We start from the raw sequence: 13,789 nt of genomic DNA, 5'->3' as shown, positions 1-13,789 counted from the left end.
ACACTGTCAGAAATGAAGAAAACAGCTGTCTCAGCAGTAAGTCAGATATGCGGGGGAAGGCGAGAAGATTTGAATGGATAGAGCGATTGTCCTATAGTGCTGACAGGTGTGTCAGAATGTGAAAAGCAAGTTTCTTGCAGTAAATATTAAACGCAATGTACTGCAGATACCAAGAGCTGGACAACATTTCAAAACCTGATGAATTATTATCCATTGTGTCTATGTGTTCTTCTGATATTTTAACGACAACAATAAACAAGCTTAACACTAACTAACGTAAACAGCCTAAATGTCGAAACACAAAACAACTCGTAATAATTTGGCCATTCAATCAAGTAAAATATGAAATTGAGATGAATCTCCTTACTGAAGAGCATGCAGTAAACATTAAAACCTTTCAGCAAATCAGCTCAGAATACTGTCACCCCATTAACATTCATGAGCCAATCTGAAGGTTTATAATGTGTCACCTCTACACAAATCATTCCTACACCCCTGCTTAGTATTGACACTTAATTATAATAATAAGTATATACACTCACCACAATTTTCAGGACTGTGGTGAATGTCTTAGTGTCTTCTGTCACTCCTCCGATGTAAAGAGACCTTGTGAAGACAGGTGGATGATCGTTTTCATCTTCAACGTCGATGAAAACCTTTGCTGTGTTTGCTGGTTACATTTCCACAATCACACAAGAGAAACATAGTTCAGATTATGGAAATATTGGCCATATTTGTCGCAGTTAAAGTAAAATCTGAGCCAATGTAAACACACACAGCTGTTCACCCTCTTCACGCTACTGCAGACATGAGAAATATGATCTGTCAAAAAGCATTTGTCTTCTGCTGCGCGGCAATATATAAAGTCATCTAGTGTAGATCTAAGCACACACGGGAAACCGCAGATGAAGTGCTGTATATCACAGCTCCATGAAAGAGAAAAAAAACATAAAGGAAGAAAGGAAAACACAGGTGGGCAGCACAAGACCAGTTATCATTAAGGAGAGAGTGTGCCTGTCCTGTTGTATGAAATACATTTATATCATAATTTAGTTATTTTTTTAAAAACAAGATTGGCTGATTAGATAATCGCATGGATGATTGTTGGTGCCAGACGGGCTGGTTTGAGTATTTCTGTAACTGCTGATCTCCTGGGATTTTCACACAACAGTGAATTTACTCAGAATAGTGCCAAAAAACATCCAGAGAGTGGCAGTTCTGTGGATGGAAATATATAGTAGCCCTGCTTTAGAGTTCACTCAGAATGGTCAGCTGAGAATGCCTGTACTGGTTTGAGCTGACAGAAAGGCTATGGTAACTCAGATAACCACTCTGTGCATTGTACAGTGCAGAATAGCATCTTAGAATGCACATGTTGATGGGCTACAACAGCAGAAAGCCGCATTGGACACTTTATTAGGACCAAAGCATTCCTAATAAAGTGCTTGATGTGTGTATATACATTTATATAATATATCCCTGTGCATTCTCATAAACATGCATTGTTATATATTTAAATTAATATCTTTCTCCAGATGTGTAACCCATAAGTTAAAAGGCTGTTGCTGTTTAATATAAATTATTATTATTATTTTTTTTTTAATAAAATATGTGTTGTCTTAACTGTTATAAAACTTCTATGATAACGAATGCAACAGTTGCATCTCGTGCGCTTTGCACTAGCACACAACCACATAGAAAGCATATCTGAGATAAATTAAGCTTCATTAAAATGCCAGTTTCTCAAACCCCATTTGTTTAAGCATTTATTTAGCCAAACTATGTCAGTACTCTGGTGGTTTGCAATGACTGTTGAGTAAAATTCTCTCTACACTTCCTGTGAAGTGATGAATTGATGTCAACTCATTCCCTATGCTGTTCGGAGTGCCCTTCCAACTGAACATGTATGCTCCCTTTGGATTAGAATCTCACTTAAGATGGCTGTATACCGTGTGAAGTCCACTTCAGAGGACCCTAACAGTCAATTGGAATGAACTTTTAGTTTGAGTATTAAGATATTCTGTTTACATTAGCAGAAAAAGAAAGATGTTCAATATATCGTTAACCAAAAGTTAAGAAAATCATTAGTTTTAAGTGTTTTATATATTTTTTTTATTTAAATATTTTTATTTTTTTATGAAAATGGTTCTTACTAAAATCGTAATATTTTTTTTCTTCTTCCCAGCCCTAAAGATGACGCTTTTTGACCATTCTGGAGACTTTTTTTTTTTTTTAACCTTAAGAGCATTTCAACATATACCAGTTGAAATTATTAATCTACTGCTATTTTTAATTACTGCTGTAAATTTTGTTACATTATCATTAACGAGCATTAAATTGCTGTGTTAGATATTGACAAGGCTTCGATACCTACAGCTGTCAGCCAACAGATGTCTACAATACTGATGTCAGCAAACATGGTAAGCCATTTCAGAGGTGGGAGCAAGTTATTACACTTAGATGAATGATTAAAGACAAAATATTATCAATTATATGGTGTTCTGCACTGATCCTTTGTGTGTTACATTGACTAAGTATTAATGAAGTACTCAGACTGACAGCAGAAAGACCAAACCTCTGACAGGAAGAGGGTTATGTCACTCAATCTACTTGTCTGTCCGGTCTATTCCTCAACCTCAATAAAGTGCATGAGCACATAAGTACTGACCTCGCCTGTAAACTCACATTTTGATCTTAACTGACCGTGTGCTGACCAGAAGGTACATGAGATATATTGAGGCAATGACCTATGAGAGAGGCAGTGGGTTTAAGTAGTATTACCACAATTAACAGTGATTACCTTAAAAACATCATATTCTGATTAATGTGTGCTACTAAACTAATCTAATAAACATCTACAAAAAGAGCAGATTTATGTAGATTGTAAATCATGAGTGTCCTGAAGACATCTGCTGATTGATCTTTCCTAATAAATCCCAATAGACATATGAAAGCTGCTTTGGCATTGTTCTTACTTTTGGAGGGAACGCGTAGGTTGGCGAGGATGATGGCGAGGGAGTCGGCCTGAACCCGGAGCACGTAACTGATCACCTTTTCATAGTCCAGTGTTTTATTTGTGTAGATAATCCCTGTGCGGTTATTGACTTTGAATACACCTACAAACACATACAGATCAGAGAACAATTCACTACACATTTGTGCCAACTAAAGGAATCAAGGTGTCAAAGTGCACCAGCAAATCAACTGCCATTGAGATAAATGGGACTGCTAATGTGCAGCACTCTCCAGGTTTCCTTACCCCATTCAAATTGCGATCAGCTCTAATTTTATGGCTGTGTTTGCACCATGACTTTTATAATTTATGCAATTATTTGAGTACATTTGGTGTTAAATCTGTAAAGACAACCAGTGCAAATAAACAATGCTGTCCGTGAGTCCAGTTTATCCTTAGTCAATTCCCCCAGTGTGTTGTAGAAACTCACCTCCCTGATTTCCATCCACTATGGAGTAAAAGACAGTGGTGTTGACGGCTGCAGCCAGAATCAGTCCCACAGGTGTTCCAATAGGAGCGTTCTCACTCACTGGACTAAACCTGCACAACACAGTATTCAGTATTTAGACTAGACACACGGGTAAGGGCAGTAGAGCTGTTGTGTCCAGCATGATCACTAGAACATAAATTTCAGTTTCCTGTTGAGTATTTAAAATACAAGTTCAACTGGCCCTCCACCTCCATAAAAGACCTACAGAAAGTGCTTATGGAACTCAAGTGCAGGTCTTCAAGAGGTGAAGAGTGTTTAATTACTGCATTCAAAGTAGATGAATCACTTGTTTTAGGAAAACGCAATTTCTAAAGCTCTATAGAGCATAACCAGAGGAGATCTACTAGGCTACTTTCACACTGCAGAGGAAGAGCTGTCAGTCCTGTTTGGAGTGGAAAATATGGTTATGTTCATACACAGTATGAGAGTGACGATGCACTGAGAAAAAATCTGTATATTTGAGGAAGAATTAATCAATGGATTTCCAAAGTTTGCCAGGCTTGTGGCATCAAATCACTGAAAGATACTCATAAATGTGTTTGAGGTACTTAAGTAGCAAGCAAATTATAAATCCATAAGCAGAACTGAATATTCTACTTTTTCTGAGTTATGTCTGTGAAATAATCAGTACTTATGACTTATGGACAGAAACATTTTTTTCACAAAATCTACACACGTTCCAAGCTCTTTTTCAGTGTGTTTTAGTACAACAGTTGATTTTAAACAATTTTTTGTCTATTATTTTGGTTTATTACACTGCTCTCTTTACTCGATGCACAATGCAAACAGAAAGAAAGAAAGAAAAAAGAAAATCTACCTGAAATAACTGTCAAAGTTTTTGTACTCTCACAGATGTTGAGAAATTTCTGTGCTTTTTTCAAACAGTGAAGTACCGCATGCTCACTGTCAGAAGTGGGTGGACATGACACACCTGTCTCTATTGTACAGCAGTCAAAGAGACGCTGACTGCCTGGGCTTTTTGGAGCTATATACACTGTATGGGGTGAAGTGCTCTTTTCTGTCTCAATTAGACAATAGAGCCCTGCTGCAGTCAATTTGTTACACCTCCTGCTCCTGAACACCGCCAGAGGTCACCATCTCCTGAGTACTAACTCCTCACAAACTACTTTTCCCATAATCCTCCGCTCTATTTGATTACTCTCCCACCTGCTTCAATATTAACTCTGTGAAGTCTTGTTTGCCTGTCAACATATCTGAGCATTTATTCCCATTACCTGTTTACCCTGTGTTCCTTGTCAAAAGCTACACTTAATGCTGCGCTTGATTCAGCACTTTGGGAACGTCTTTTAGGAATGACCAGCTGTGAATATGCGAGCCACAGCCGCCCCTGATGGGAACGGAAAGGGGGCGTCTACCAGGGGGGTCGCATCTTCTAAAGCTTTGGCAGAGTGGTGCCCCTCTGCAGTATGTTTGTAATGCGGCAGGCTGGTCCTCTCTGCACACATTCATAAGATTTTATGGTTTGGATGTTCATGCCACTCTGGGCTCTCACGTCCTTGAGTCAACATCACAAGCTAATGTCTGAGACCTTTTTGTGTTCTTGCGAGCACAAACTTCACAACCGTAAGGATTCCAGACTCTCACAGTGCGGCAGCGTGGGTATTCTCGTTCCCAAAGTGCTGAATCAAGCGCAGCATTTAAGTGTAGCTTTTGACAGGGAACATCTCAGGTAACTTAACTGTAACCCTTGTTCCTTGAACAAGCAGAACGAGATGCTACGCTTCATTGCCGCACTGAGGATGTCCCAGGACTTCTCTTCAGACCTGACGATGCACCGGTGGCACATCTTTTTTAGCCCTGGTACTGGCACATTCTGATGATGTCAATAAGGTTCTAGTCAATTTCATTGAATTGTTGCACACATATTCACAGCCGGTCACTCCTAAAAGATGTTCCCAAAGCGCTGAATAAAGCGCAGCATCTCGTTCTGCTTTTTCAGGGACACCTGAGACGTTTTGACTCCTGCCTGTTTATTCAGATTTCCCAGCCTGCTTGTGAGTATTTGTAATTGTTGCCTGTTGTACGGATTACCCTGCAACCTATCGGATTAACTTTGTTTGCCTTTCTGAACTGTCACCCATTGTACCGAACTCTTGCCTGCCTTTTGTTTACCCTTTTATTTGCTACTTGGTTTTACTGTTTTTACTGTTAATAAAGCTGCACATGGATCTTAACACTTCAGCCCGGCGTCTTTGATACACCATTGCAACACTGTCAGCAAAAAAAAAATTAAACAAGGTTGCTCAGCTTCATGCTAGACGCAATGGCATGAATAGAATCTCAAAATGAAGATCTTTTTAATTAAAAGTGACCATCCTGCTCAAGAGAATGAAAAAAGCTGCAAGGCAAGGTGCAACATTCAAAGAAGTCAGTATGTTTACATAGGAAAACCATTGACAGCGCAGATGGATTCAAAAATGGTTCAGTGAGAACAGCCCCTTAGACTACAAAGATGATGTCACACTATGGTTTGATTCTCAAACACAGTGAACAGAAAACAAGATGCATGCTGACTTGACAACAGCAAAGCAGCTCTGATGCAGCAATTCATTTAAGCAGTATCAAAGCCTAAAATGAAAGCTTATTTAAAACACTATATTTTACTACCATGCAAGCTCTGGTATTTCCTTTAGGGAATGTAAATCTAGTTTTAATAGCTAAACCTCTACAAAAAAGAGTGTTGTTTGTGCTGTTTTACTATGTAGAATCCAATGGTCAAAATGTTCACAAGCATCAGGGTGAAGATCTCTTCATTAACTATTGGTTTCTGAGAGCTGAGGTCTCAAAGCTTATTAACAGTGAATTAAAGGAACATCAACTCTGCTTAAGTAGTCTATGACTCACTTCTAAATAAAGACAGTTAAAGTACATTCTTCAGTTTGACATTGCAAGCCCCTTTTTGGTCTATGTAAAACTCTTAAATAAATTGTCAGTAGGGTCATTGAGCTACACGGAAGTATGTACAGTATATGAATGATTTATGCAACCATCACCTTACATAATACTCTTGAAAATCAGTGTGACAGTGATTTAGTGTAGTATTTGTGTCTGACCGGACAACGATTCAGACAAAGAAACAACTCTTTAGCTCTGAAAAGTCAGCTTTATATGAGACTCAAGGTCAGTTTAAATCTCTCTAATAGTCTCCTCTGTGAGCCGTTAGAGGCATCTCTTTACAAAAAGTTAATTTGCTGGAATGCTTACACAACATATCAGTGTTTTAATGACTGTTCATTAAAACAATAAAATATAGTCTGTCCTAACTTTAGGAATGCTAATTTAGTCTTTAGACAGTTCTGTATTATTTGGATGGTACCATTAGTAACTCATTAAGTGAACTGCATATTATAATGTTTCATCACACATCTATAATATTTGATTTTGATTGGTCAATCGCTGCATTCTGAAGTCCTTTTTTTTGTCTAATGACCACTAATCTGACCAATTGACTGTTGTCCCAATAGACATGGCAATTAAAGTAATAGTTCACACAAAAATGGAAATTCAGTCATCATTTATTCACTCTCATTGTTCCAAACCACTGTGCATTTAGAAAGTATTCATACCCCATTTTTTTCACTTTATATTGTGTTGGTCTTATGCTAAAATGCTTTAATATATATTTTTTTCACATAAATCTACCCTATTGACAAAGCAAAATCCAGATTTTTGATAACTTTGAAAATGTATAAAAAAAACCCTAAAATATAACATTGAAATAAGTATTCAGACCCTTAACTCAGTTCTTAGTTGAAGCACCTTTGGCAGCGATTACAGCCTCAAGTCTTTTTGGGTATGATGCGACAAGCTTGCACACCTGGATTTGAGTATTATCTGCTATTCTTTTCTGCAGATCTTCTCAAACTCTGTCAGGTTGGATAGGGACCGTCGGTGGACAGCTATATTTTCAGGTCTCTCCAGAGATGTTCGATTGGGTTCAAGTCTGGGCTCTGGCTGGGCCTCTCAAGGACATTCATAGAGTTGTCCCTAAGCCATTCTTGCATTGTCTTGGTTGTGTGCATAGGGTAATTGTCCTGTTGGATGGTGAACCTTGGGCCAGTCTGAGTGCTCTGGGCCCGGTTGTCATAGAGTATATCCCTGTATATTGCTGCTTTCTGCTTTCCTTCAACCCTGACCAGCCCCCCAGTCTTTGCCACTGAAACACACCCCCACAGCATGATGCTACCACCACCTTGCTTCAACGTTGGCATGGTGTTTTGCTGGTGATGAGCGGTACCTGGTTTCCTCCCTTAGAATTGTGTCTGAGAGTCCTTTAGGTGCTTTTTTGCAGATTCTAAGCAGGCTTTCATGTGCCTTGCACTGTGGAGAGGCTTCCGTCTGGCCACTCCGCCATAAAGCCCAGATCGGTGGAGTGTTGTAGAGATGGTTGTCCATCTGCAAGTTTCTCCCATCTCCACACATAATCTCTGGACCTCAACCAGAATGACCATTATTCTTGGTCACTTCTATAACCAAGGCCTTCTCTCCCAATTGCTCATTTTGGCCAGGCGGACAGCTCTAGGAAAAGTCCTGGTTGCTCCAAACTTCTTCCATTTATGAATTATGGAGGATACTGTGCTCTTGGGAACCTTCAATGCAGCTGACATTTTTTGTAGCCTTCCCCAGATCTGTGATCTGCGACACAATCCTGTCTCTGAGCTCTGCAGGCAGTTCCTTTGACCTTACGTCTTGGTTTTTGCTCTGATAAGCATTTTCAGCTGTGAGACCATATATAGACAGGTGTGTGCCTTTCCATATCATGTCCAATCATTGAATTTGACACAGGTGGACTCCAATCAAACAATAGAAACATCTCAAAGATGATCCAGAGAAATGGGATGCACCCAAATCTTACATTAAAATCAGTAAAATGAATACTCCTCTCATCTATAAATACTTAGCAATTTACAGTAAATAGGGTTTCATGTAAATTATATAAATAAGATATGGATAACTGTCATAAAAACAATGTCAAATGCAAAAAAGTAACCAGAAGTAAGTAAACATATTTTAAGTGTTTTCTGGTCCAAAAATAATTGAGTAATATAAAACGACCCTGACATGTTCTTGACAGGTTTCATGAGCTTCAACCAGCATTGTAAACTATAGAGGTGTCAGTGTGACAGTGGCCCTGGGCAAAGCACATGACGACAATGATAAGACTTGACAACAGACAAGAACTTCTCTAGTACGTGTTTCTGTGTGTGTGTGTGTGTGGGGGCATGTGTATGTGGTTTACGACGACAATCTTTTAGGTTACATACTGAAAATTACAAGGGTATTATTTTATAAATGTGGTTTATGAGGACATTTCTAGTGTCCCCATAATTTAAATAGCTTAAAAAACATATTAAACAACGTTTTATTGAAAATGTAAAAATGCAGAAAGTTTTTTGTGAGGGTTAGGTTTAGGGGTTGTGTTAGGTTTAGGTGATAGAATCTATAGTTTGTACAGTATAAAAATAATGATGTCTATGGAAAGTCCTCATAATGATAGGTAGACAAACGTCATGGTTACTGTTGTAACCTCTGTTCCCCGAGGGAAGGAACGAGACGTTGTGTCAAATGTAGTGACACAAGGGGTCTTCCTGGGATGCTAAACGTACCTCTGAACCTGAGAAAGTGCCAATGTCAAGTTGGCAGACAGAATTTGCATGCCCTGCCCTGGACATACGGGTATAAAGGGAAGAGGGGCAGCGAGTGCCAGTCAGGATTTTGCACTGAGGAGCCGAAAATAAGGTACAGCCTTTTACAGTGGTAGGTCTAGTGCTGTGGCAGGAGGGACACAACGTCTCGTTCCTTCCCTCGGAGAACGGAGGTTACAACAGTAACAATGACGTTCCCCTTCTGTCACTCACTCGCTGTTCACAAGGTTCATTGGATTTGCATTCATTTGAACATGCCAGAGCGCTAACGTCAAGCGAGAGGCACAGGTACTGATTCCCCTTATGGATACGCATTGGAGAGCGACCGGAAGTGAGCAATTAAAGTAAAAAAGGACTTAAATATCGATCTGTTCTCACCCAAAGCAATTGTATCAAACTGCTTTAGAAGACATTAATATAACCACTGGAGTCGCATGGACAACGATTGTCTGTGCTGTTCTGGCCATGTTTTCCTACATATAAGGTGACTTATATCATTAGGCTTGTGTTCTGCTAAAATAATATAATTCTTGTTCAAATAAAATGTCCAAACAAATGCACAGCGTTACAGTCTCCAGTTACCTTTATCAGTTTTTGTGCCAAGTGGCTAATGACCTTGGAACACTACTAGCCACAGTGGTTGGTGAACCAAAGTGTTAATTTCAAACCCTAATTAGGATCACAGCATTCCATATGGTATTGAGAAGACTGTGATAAAAAAAATGCAGGTTTTTATTCTGAGCGGTTTTATTTATTTTTTTATGTTTTATAATTCTTCAGTATTACACATAGATTTCTAAGTATTCCATTTGTGGTTTCCTTTATAAATATTTTGACAAATTTGATTATGCTTCTAGCTATGGAGTGTAGTACTCACTGCTGCTCTGTTATACAAGTTTTCCCATATTTAAATCCATTCTGCAGAATTCCACATATTTTTCCCCAAAATCAGGGCAGAAATGCAAAAAGTCTATTAGCATTAAACAATCCAATGAGTGAATTTTACAAATACAGCAATTCCAAAAAAATAAAAATAATTGTCTTTGGTATTAACGCACAGCAGTACCTTTCCCTCAATGTTAAATAAATATAAAAAATATGTGTGTGAGAGATTGTAAGTCTTCATTTAACCTATTTTCCTCCAGTGTGCTTTAATCAGCTCTCCAGAGTTTCTCTGCTGCAGTCCGCAGCTTAATGAGGTCTACAGAGAACGCTCTATGATCTCTATAGCTCATGCCATTAGAGCTTCCTGTGAAGTGCTCTCTCTGGCCTACTGCTTCAGTCAACACACAGCGCTTTAAACATCAACCCCACTCAGAACGGACTGCACGCTGAATAACATCAGAGCTGAATGAGCAGCAAAACCCAAATCCCACATGGGAAAAAGACAGACTACATCTTTATTATCTGCTCAACAGTAAAAATTCGGACGATTCCTCCATTTTTAAGAGCATACAAAAATGTCACACAGGATCAAATCATGAATAATCTATCCTAAAATGATTTGCTATTTTAATGCAGATTGCTGGTCTTTGAGAATTTATATGGTTTTTAGAATGATTCATTTATGTATGCTATTCCAAAAAAAAAAAAAAAAACATGCTCCACCTATGAAATTACTTTTCTTTCCTGCTGACATCACGAAACCCTCTTTTCGACACATCTTCAAAAACCTAGTTCAATTTTGGTATGTAACGCCCACTTTTTGTGATGCAAATAATTTCCACCAGAAGAAAATCAAGTCCAATACAACATTAAACAGTAAAACAGGTTGCAAACAGTGTTTCAAATTGATTTTTAAATAAAACAGTTTAATGCAATCTGAAAACATATAGCGTTCAGGACTTAAAACTCCACACCAAGACCATTTATTTAGACTAACCAAAGAAACAACTTGTTTAAAAATCTGTGTTTATTTGACATTGTAACAGAGGAAAGAAAATTCCATTATTCTAGATGTTATTTGACAAATGATAACAGTAAGTTCATTGTTGTCTGTATATGTGAAGCACCAGGACAGTCTGAATGAATTGCCCCATGGGGATTAATAAAGCTCTAAATGAGTAAGATGATGATCCTTAAAATACAAATATTAGAAATAAGTGTTAGAAAGTATGAGTGTTAAAGACTGATCATATCAGTCTGACCTGAAAGCTTGAAGGAATAGTTTACCCAAATATAATAATTCTCTCATCACGAACTCACTCCTGTGCGGTCAAACCCATATGACTTTCTTTATTCTGTGGTACACAAAGATATTTTGATGGATATATGAGTTTTGTTTTAGTTTTTTTTATCCAATGCAAGTCAATAGGGTCACTTTCAGGCTCCAAAAAAGATATCAAGAGAGCATAAATGTAATTCATGCAACTCGAGTTGATTAATCCATGTCTTCTGAAGCAATATGATCAGTTTTGGATAAGGAACAGACCAAAATATAACAGGTTTTTCATTATAAGTCTTCACATCTGCAGTCTCCTTGGCACGATCATGATCATTCCTCAGCACACAGACACATGGTAACATTTTAAAATAAGATTACATTTCTCAACATTAGTGAATGCATAAGTGTGGCAGAGCGGAGGGTGGGGCCGGGTCGTGATTTAACACACCCGGTCCCTTATCAGGCTAATCAAGCCTCCGAGAGGTATAAAGGCTGACAGCGGAGGATGGTGCGGTAGAGAGAGATCGTTTACCGTCATGTCCGTCATGTGTGTGTTTGTCTTTTGTTTAAGTTACTCATTAAAATATAATTTATATGGACAAGCCGGAATAGTGATAAAAAAAGGAATAGTGTTTTTTTAAATTAAACTTGATTAATAATTGCTATAAAAGGATTGTTCATTGTTAGCTCATTTTAACTAATGTTTACAAACAGAACCTTATTGTCTGTGTTGCACACATTCCTCCCTCGTTCTCTCAGGCTGGGGAGCCCCCGGCATGACGTACACCCCCCCCCCTTCCCTGGGGAGGGTCATGCCTTTCGCCCCGTCTGCCGGCAGGTCATCCCTGTCTACCTGGATGAGGGAGGGGACAAGGGGAGGGAAACAGAAATAATAAAAATGGGGGGTACTTCCTGTAACAGTGTAGTACCCCCCAAAAAAACACTGTCAAATTTAAAAGAGAGGGAAAAGGCCAACGCGGAGCGGCAGTGAGAGAGAGAGAGAGAGGAGAGAGAGTAAACACTTACTCGCCAGTTCTCCGAGACGCCGTAGCTTGTTCCTTGGCCACTCCTCCACCCTCTAACGGACGACAGCCGCACCTCTCCAGGCAGATCGGAGGCAGTCCTCCAGCCCCTGGTGGACGGAACACCCCGCCGTGTTCTCGGGGAACAGAAGGGGTCTCCCCGCCCCTGGCAGCTGTTCTCCCGCTCCAGGCGGTCGGCAGCGAGCCCCTCCCCGCCTGCGGTCGGCGGCCATTCCTACGCTTCCAGGGGGCCGGGCTCCTCGTCCCCTGGCAGATGGCCGCAGGGGTGGACGGTAGTGGCGAGAACTCTGCTACGGCGTATTCCTGCTCCTTCCCGGATTTGAAATGTAATCTTATTTTAAAATGTTACCAAAATATCTTCGTTTGAGTTCTGCTGAAGAAGAACAAAGTATTATGGGTTTGAGATGACATAAAGGTGACTAACTGATAAGAGAATTTTGATTGTTGGGTGAACAATTCCTTATTTCAGTGTGGGTCAAAGAGGGTTTTTAAAGTGTTTTAACACCAGAAATGTTACATACTTCAACTTAAAAAAATTATTGCTACCTGATCTGATCCATAAAAATAACTTTCATTGGTACAACCTGATATACTCAGGTTAATTTGGCCATATAAATAATCATTTTGCTGGCCTGTTGTGCATGACCCATGTTCTGCCTATATTTAACTTAAATAGGTTTATTTTACACATGAGTTGTTGCCTTAAACGGTTCCAAATTCATATTTAAGATGTCAATTTATTTATTAATAATAAACACAGACAAATGGCGTGTTGTAAATCTCTAGGCTGTATATCTTGCTATGGTAATGAGAATTTGCACACTGGTCTGAGCAAGCACAGCAGTTTAGTTCATTTCAGGAGCCAGCTGTGATATATCAGTCTTAACGATGAATGGCCAATCTCATAAGCCCAAAATAGACTTTTTCATAATCGCTATGGAAACGGCTGCCATGCAAGAAAATCAGCTGGATTCAGATTTTCAGATAGATAATCTCACACAACGTGGAGTAGAAGCTTGTACACTTCACTGTGAAAATGTTGCTACACACTGTCAACTTTTAAGTATTGTAATCTAAAGATCAAATAATGGACTGTAATAAAACTGTAAAAACATGGCTGAATTTGTGATAACTGAAAAAATATCAAAGAGGTGTGCACATCAAAAACCCAAGCTGGGTACAGGTGCAGAACAAAGCATAGGCAACGAATGTCAAAAAAAGGTAATAGATGTTGTCACACTAGGGTTGTCACAATTCCATAATCATATCTTATGATAGTATACCAGCAAAAGTATCACTATACCAAGTAGTATCGTGATACCAAACAATAGTGTGGTAATTCTTAACACAGATTGTCATAGTGTAGGTGGTTCTTAGAAAACGTCTCGGTTACCTACGTAACCTCGGTTCTCT

General features: G+C 39.0%; 1 protein-coding gene across 1 annotated transcript in view; it reads right to left on the bottom strand.

Annotated features, from left to right (window-relative positions):
• Positions 1 to 13,789, bottom strand: part of LOC127617558 (protocadherin-15-like) — a 214,307-nt gene that overhangs the window by 36,801 nt on the left and 163,717 nt on the right. Inside the window, exons 25-27 of the mRNA XM_052089526.1 lie at positions 3,444 to 3,553; positions 2,976 to 3,116; positions 543 to 670 (exon numbers count right to left, since the gene is read on the bottom strand). Coding sequence (XP_051945486.1) covers positions 543 to 670; positions 2,976 to 3,116; positions 3,444 to 3,553 — 379 coding nt within the window. The remainder of the gene's footprint in view (positions 1 to 542; positions 671 to 2,975; positions 3,117 to 3,443; positions 3,554 to 13,789) is intronic.

The sequence above is a fragment of the Xyrauchen texanus genome, chromosome 24, assembly GCF_025860055.1.
Source record: "Xyrauchen texanus isolate HMW12.3.18 chromosome 24, RBS_HiC_50CHRs, whole genome shotgun sequence".
NCBI classification, from domain to species: Eukaryota; Metazoa; Chordata; class Actinopteri; order Cypriniformes; family Catostomidae; genus Xyrauchen; species Xyrauchen texanus.
This window is presented reverse-complemented; position numbering and strand designations above follow the sequence as displayed.